Source organism: Parasteatoda tepidariorum, chromosome 7, assembly GCF_043381705.1.
Source record: "Parasteatoda tepidariorum isolate YZ-2023 chromosome 7, CAS_Ptep_4.0, whole genome shotgun sequence".
NCBI classification, from domain to species: Eukaryota; Metazoa; Arthropoda; class Arachnida; order Araneae; family Theridiidae; genus Parasteatoda; species Parasteatoda tepidariorum.
Genome location: NC_092210.1, coordinates 49,193,515 through 49,201,251, shown reverse-complemented (window position 1 = coordinate 49,201,251; position 7,737 = coordinate 49,193,515). Strand labels below are relative to the sequence as shown.

The following is a 7,737-nucleotide window of genomic DNA, read 5'->3' as shown; positions in this document are numbered from 1 at the left end:
GATTATGGGTTAATTATGGATATATTGTATAAATTTTGCAAAATAATAAAAAATATCTGAGAAATATTAATTATCTTACTCAAAATGATGGTGATTGACGATCCTTGCTAAATCAGAAGAATTTTTAGCGTCATTTCCGAAAAATTCGAACAAGACCTTTTTCGATATTTCTATGAATCTGGATTCAGTTCTTTTGGAACAAAGTATGTAGTCTGGAGCGACACAAGTTTGACCTAAATTAAGCATCTTTCCCCAAATGATTCTCTTCACAGTTAGCTCCATATCGGCTTCATCATCTATATACACAGGACTGAAAACATGAGAAACTACATTAGTTAGATACAGGATTTTCTGAAATTGAACGACCATTTAAAAATTCAATGAAAGAAAGAAATATAGGGGATATAAATTTACTGTTCGCTACATTCTGCCTAGGAAAGCAGATTATTGATTTTCACAAACTTTCAAACTTAGATTCAAAACTCATCAACAGATGGAGCTGTTAACTGAAAAAAACTATGTTTTTTACTCTATGTCAACTGAAGCTGTTTTGAAAATGAGTTTAGAGTTTATCTCAGCATACAACCCGATCTGAGTAACATTTTTTACAAAATCGGAGTTTGTTGAGAATAAGTAATCTGGTTTTTAAGCAAAATACACCTTCCACCGTTTTTATTTTATTTGATTCCTTAAATGGTTGGTCATTTTTGAGACACTTGGTATGAATAATTTCAAAGATTCTTTTATTTTCCTTTACTTTTTAAATTCATAATATGCTTCTGATAAAACTCACATTTTATTTGCTTTGTCACTAAATATATTTCGTACTAAATGTTTGAAATGAAAAGTGCATGATAAAAATATTTATAAAAATATTTGCAATAGTTAAATCAGTAAATAATTTTTTGTTCTGACAAAAAATAGAATTGTAAAATGCATAATTTAACAAAATTACGTTTTAAGCATTATAAAAAATAAAATTTAAATTTAATTCAGTCGCTGAATAAAATTTCCCTTTAAGAACTAACTTTTTTAAATTTTGAAATCTTGTGTTCAGCATTGTTTAAATTTCTTGCACGATTTCGAATAAAACAGCTCCGCACTTTTTTTTCTTCTTTTACCAAATAAAGCTTTTACTTTCACTAAAAACATTAACAAAATAATGCTTTTAAAAAGTAGCTCACAATATTTATTTTTCTTATATCTTTAAAATAATTTCACACTAAAAACTATCTATTTTCAGATATTCCCAAATTTAGTCTTTAAATTTCTTGCACGGTTTCAAATAAAAGAATTATGCATTTCTTTTTAGCTTTTATCTTTTAATCAACTAAAGCTTATGCTTTTATTATAAAACATAAAATAATATTTTTAAAAAATAGTACATGATGTTTCTTTTTACATATTTTTAAAGTATGTCCATGAAAAAAGGAATCTTAATGAAAATAAATAAATAAATCAGCAGGAGAAACGTAGTTCAATTCAAAAAATTATCATTAAAGGATTTTGTAAATTAAAGAAATTTCAAGGAGGACTAGCGTTTTCTCTTAAATAACTGCAAATAAGTACAAATGTTTAAAATTAAAGTTTGAAAGATTTTACCATTAACGCAAAAAACGCAGGTTTTTCATTCTGTATTTCATAACCATAAATCTTTAAAACGCTAAATATAATATTTTTTATTTATTTTCATTCAAATTAATGCAAAATAATGTAAAAAGTATGAAGAATATGTTTAATAAAAATTCAGCGTCAAAGGATTAATCTAGGCTTAGTGCTTAACCCTAACGAATAAAATAAAAATTCTCTAAATAATAAAAGTTTTCTTAAATATTTTAAACAGTCTGTATTTTTTTATAATTTATTTTTCTTTTGATTTCAAGTTATTAACTTAAAACACACGTTCTTACCATTTACCTCCAAGTTCTAGAGTAACTGGCGTCAGGTATTTGTTTGACGCCTCTCTTATTTTTTGTCCAACCATAGGTGAACCGGTGTAAAATATGTAGTCAAACCGTTCGTTGAGGAGACTTGTAGTTTCAGGTACTCCACCACATACAACATGGTAACAATCCTATTAAAAAAATAATAATATTGAGACATCTCCCAATTAGACTTTCCGAAAATTCACAAAAGACCTTTAAAAAAACACATTTCAATTTACAAAATATTTTTTTTCAAATAAAATCTGCAGACTGATTTTATTTTATTTGTTATATCCTCTTACCAGATGTTCCCTAAAAACCGATTGTATAAGAACTCAGTTAGAAATGTACGGTTTGCTGCCTTCTGTTTAGGAAACTAAGTTTTATTGCTTGCCAATTTTCAAAGCTCATCAATAAATGGCGTTGCATTTTTAGAAAAATTTAATTATGTTCAAACAGTGATTATTTGCGTGGTGCAGACTGAATACAAAATTAACCGACCCCCGGAAAAATATTTCAATTGGAATTGTCTAACATGCAGCAGGAAAATTAGTTAATGTATTCCAGTTAATACAGCAGCCATCTGTTGAGAAATTTGGTAACTAATATTGAAAATGGGTGTTAGTACAATATTCTTTTCGATTCAAAACACAGCAAACAAAAATTGCACATTTATCACTGTTTTTTAAAAATATATTTTCAAAACATCATTTGTTTATTTATTCATTTTTTGACACCTGATTCAAAACACCTATCAATTGTATTGATCTTACTGAGGAAAAAAAGAAACTTACTTTGTGTAGGTATTGAGGTATGAGGTCGGATAATATTTTGCAGGTTGCGGGTGCTTTTTCAGATGGCTTGATGATAACGCAGTTACCCGCAGCTATGGCTCCAAGTAAAGGAGAGGATATTAATAAAAAGGGGTAATTCCAAGCCCCAATCACAAGTACAACTCCATAGGGTTGAGGCAATATGTATGTTTTATCCAAAATGAGTATTATGTTGGTTTCTGCCTAAACAAAAATCAAATAATGTTTAAATATATGATTATGGGTTTTATATATGATTATGGGTTAATTATGGGTTTTATAAACTGGTTGCATAAAAACTTTTTAAATTTTAACTGAACATATCAAAGAAATTCTAGTTCGAAATAAATAAAAAAAATAAAAGCTGATTAGCTGATTGTTTAATGGGAATGTTTCTCTCTCTCTCTCTCTCTCTCTCTCTCTCTCTCTCTCTATCTCTCTCTCTCTCTCTCTCTCTCTCNTGATATATATAAACACAAATAATAATAATAATAGAATAATATAAAATAGAAAACTATTAATGAAAAAAGCAAAAGTCTTCCTCAGGACACATCTTTCGCTATAACTCAATGCGATATTTCTGAATAAAGACTAATTAACTTAAGATAAAAATTATTCCTTATAATGTGTCGATATCGCAAAAAAATTCAGTTGAGAAAGAGTATGAAATAAAAGAAACCAGAAACCAAACTTACCGGCGTGTAGCAAAATAATATATATTGTTTGAAATATATATATATGGAACAAAAAAAAATTAAGATTCTACAACTAATTGGAGAATTACTAAGCGTTATACTTGTAATGAACGAAACCATGTTGGCTTATCTATTGCATAATCAAATGCAACTAAAGAGTTAAAATATGACGTGCTGAACGTGAAAATGACGTGAAAAAATTTGTTTACTCAAATGTTTAATTCATTTGTCTTTAGAATCAAAAATTATTTTGACTCCTTAATACTTTTTTATTAATTAAAAGTAGTAAAATTCTTCGAATTTTGAGGCATAAAAGTGCCAGTCTAGAAAAAAAGATCCTTAAAGAATAAAATTTCGAAATTATAACTTTATTGAAAATGTATTTCTCAGTGACTATTAAACCGAAGAATTAAGGGTTTTATTAATAAGGTCATTATTATTATTGCTATCATGATTATTGTCATTTATAAATAAGTCCAATCTTTAAGATAGCGAAAAATTTAATTTCTCTACAATTCATAGACTTAATTTATAAAAACAATAACAGACAACTAAATGAAAATTGATGTTTGAGTAAACGAGTCTAGAAATCGGGTATTATGATATTTTTATTCATCCAAGATTATATTGCAGGGATATATAACGGTTGTTATTAATAGCGCAAAAAGTAAAAATAGTATAAGTGGACCAATTATTTGACCGTCTGAAACAATATCTCACAGATTTTGCTCCTCATTTTTTTTTTCATCAGAAATCCAAATAATCTAAAGTAGTGTCTGCAAAAATAAAGATCAGTGTGAGTTATTTTTGGGTACTAGTTTCTGAAATCTTAACTGATGGAAAATTTATATTTGAAATTGCATAATATTATAATATAATTTTAAATGTAAGTGGAAAAACATTAGTTTTCTTTATAAACGTAGGATATAAAATAAATTGAAGACTGGTTTCTACAGCTCTGAAGAATTAAAAGAATGTCCACCGATTCTTCAATAATTTGCCTATGACGCAATTGAAAATTTTCTACAAAAAATGCGTGAAATAGAGAAATTAGCGAGATATTGTCAATATAATGTTTCGAACGCTATCTTATACAAGAAATAACGTTGAAATTATGCTTTTTACTTAAAAAATTGTAAAAAAGCAATTTAACATGTCCTTTTATATTTGATGATCTTATTATAAAACCGGACAATTTAAAAACGTTGGAATTTATTTGGATCCAGTTGTATATCAGATTACATTTTTTGGGCACTTTAAAATGAGTTACCTAATCATGAATTAGATATTTATAGAAATATCCATAAAAAATGTCACAGTATTGGACATCACAAAAATATTTTACTTTCTCAGAATTTTTTTTTAATCAAAAGACAAAGCATAAATACCGTAGTATATTGTACAGGAATTGGCTTGTAATATAGTTATACTCACCGGTTCCGGCTTCACCCATTTGTGTATTTCATACAAAGCTCCTTTAATTTGATTTTTTGTTGTTTCTACTTCAGCAAGCGAGGCTTCTATGAAAGGCTGTAAGTGTTTAAAGAAAAATAAAACAAAAACAACGTTACAAAACAGTAAACTGTAATCATAGTTCTTTTTGTTTAATAAATTCCCAAAGTATATTCGCAATTTGAAGTTATTTTATCAAAGAACATTAATGTTTCAAGTTTATATAACAATTTTTAGTACTAATAAAAGGTTTTTTTTCTCCTCTCTATCTATATATCCTCGAGAAACTGATTTCTACCTTACAGAAATGCAAGATTACAGAGCAACACGAAGTATAATCAAGCAACAAGAAATATATTTTCACAATAATTGTTGTAATATTCAATTGTTTTTTTTTAATATTTTCTTCAGTTTTTTTTTGTTGCACTTATGGTACTATACAGTGCAAATTAATTGGGATAAAGTGAAAAACTTTGCGTTGACTCCATAGAATAGTGTACACATTCTTGGTTTAAATCAGCGTGGAGCCAGACTTTTAAAGCAATATTTAACATGCGTTTTTATTCGTGTAGTCCATCTTACTTAAACTACTTTTCAAAATATTGCAGTTGCTAAATTTAATCGGATTTGGCTTTGGATTTAATTTTGGTGAATTTTCATGAAAATCAAGCAGCATTATTTGAATTTTTCAGTATTCCGTTTTGATCATTTTTCGATTAATACAAAGGGTCAAGTTTCGTTGAAATGTCCGATCAAATACTTGCATGCATGGAATAATCCCTCACAGAATTATTCATACATATTTGATCATGCCTCACAACCGAAACTAAGTTTACGGTGCCATTTTCCGAAGAAAAAAAATTGATACATTTGTTTCTGAAGGTGTGTTTCACAGTTTTTTCAACGTGGCCAGATCTAAAAGATTTAAGAAAAATTAAACTAACTTACCTCAATTAGTTTGCACTGTATTTGTGATTTTTGCTGTTATTTTCTTATCATTCCAAAAAAAAGTAGTTTTTATTAAGTGTGAAAACTTGAGTATTGCTATCAATAAGAAAATTATTTTAAAAATGCTTAATGCTTCAAAATTTTTCTATCATTTTTTGCTTCCATATATTTTTAGGGTAGTTCTAAGACATTATCATATTTTATTATTAATAAGAGATAGTTAAGGGAAATAGCATTTAATAAATTTCTTATAATATATGTTACAAACTTTATGCTTTGTTACGATATTAAAACGAGAAGGGGGGGGGGGTTTAAAAACGCAATATCTTACATCAATACTCACCTTTTTTAAATCTTTTCTAATGGCTTCAACCAGTTCATCACCATGTTCCTCTAAAAGCCTGTACAATGCTTTTAGCTGTGAGATTCGAAAATCCAGAGATTTCGTTATTTCACTGTTAAAAGCTCTTCTAGCAGTTTTAACGACCTGAAATTGAAAAATACTACATTTAAATCATAGAAAATAAACTTTTACCGAATGAGCAGCAAAAGAAAAAGAAATTAAATAAACTAAATTGTTCTAAATTAAGCAGGTGCTAAGTTCATGAGCTAAATACAATGAGCTGGAATGCGTTTTAAGTTTTGAACAAAATGACTTAGAACCCAACGATCGTCTGAAATAAAATTATCATTCGAAATAAATTATCATTTGAATTAAATTATCGTTTGAATTTAATTATCGTTTGCATTAAATTATCGTTTGAATTTAATTAGCCTTTGAATTAAATTATTACTTGAAATTGTATATTCAACAATTTAAATTTATTAAAAAAAATTGCTTACCTCCGAAAACTCGGTCATGCTACTTCCAAGACGCTTCGTTTGAGATGTCTGAAATTGAAAGAAAATAATTATTTTGAAGGGGAAAGTTTTAGTTTAAAATAGAAATAGAATATAATGGTTGAGTGAGTTTTTTTAGGAGTTTACTCGTATGATTGATGTCATTATAAAATGAGGAGGAAAAATTACATGCTGTTGCTTAATATTTTAAATTCTCCCAGACCATTAATTCATGCGTTGTAACTCTAATTCAGGAAATAATTTTCAAATGGATTAAAATATTTTATAACAACATTTATTAGCTAGAAGCAATAATGAATTTCATTGAGAGTTTATAGAGAGTCACATTTTTAGTCACATTGAGAGTCACATTTTTATTAAATGTTTATACTTGATTTCCAATGTTACAGAATCAGTTTTCTAAAAGGCACAACGCGTCCCCCCCCCCCTTCTTTATACTTACGCTTTAAAGATGTGTTTCTAAAATTGCAAATAGTGTTAAGTCAACAAAAATTAATAAATAAAATTGAAGCTATGTGTCAAATTTATCTGGTAAATTGGGATTGAGTAAAAAATTGTCCTATCACGGTTGAAATAATGTTACGTATATGTTATAGTTAGTTGATCTTTCTATTAGTTAGGTAAACTAAGAAATAACTTAATAATAAATCTAATATTTAAAAGACACGGGAAGGTACAAAACAATAATAAATAATAAGTTGCGTACTAAGCAACAAAGCAGCAAGATAATTTGCATCAGCACCTCCCCCCTCCCTAAAAAAAGGAATTTGTCCTACCTTAATAACGGGTGTCCGAAATTAATAATTAGAGCATTAGTTCCATTATTTATTTTTGGGAAATAGAACTATTATTGTGTTAGTTTATGACTATCACGAGTCAGTATTGTGAAATAAAAATAATAAAAAATCTATGAATTAAGTATCAATTCAGCAGAAAAATTTATATCATGGCTATATATATGTATAAAAAAAACACAATAAAAAAAAACCGAACTAAAAACGGAAACAAAAAGAAAACGAAAGTAAGTTATATATATATATATAT

The 7,737-nt window shown here is 27.5% G+C and overlaps 1 protein-coding gene across 3 annotated transcripts in view; it reads right to left on the bottom strand.

The window, feature by feature from the left end:
• The window catches only part of LOC107448802 (aldehyde dehydrogenase, dimeric NADP-preferring-like), a 38,503-nt gene that overhangs the window by 24,160 nt on the left and 6,606 nt on the right, over positions 1 to 7,737 (bottom strand). For 2 of the 3 annotated variants that reach the window (XM_016064143.3, XM_016064144.3), the window contains 6 exons: positions 6,676 to 6,723; positions 6,176 to 6,319; positions 4,867 to 4,962; positions 2,720 to 2,941; positions 1,911 to 2,074; positions 80 to 310 (listed from right to left, as the gene is read on the bottom strand). In XM_016064143.3, coding sequence (XP_015919629.1) covers positions 80 to 310; positions 1,911 to 2,074; positions 2,720 to 2,941; positions 4,867 to 4,962; positions 6,176 to 6,319; positions 6,676 to 6,693 — 875 coding nt within the window. In that variant the 5' untranslated portion in view covers positions 6,694 to 6,723. The remainder of the gene's footprint in view (positions 1 to 79; positions 311 to 1,910; positions 2,075 to 2,719; positions 2,942 to 4,866; positions 4,963 to 6,175; positions 6,320 to 6,675; positions 6,724 to 7,737) is intronic. The other variant, XM_016064145.3, reaches the window with a different exon arrangement.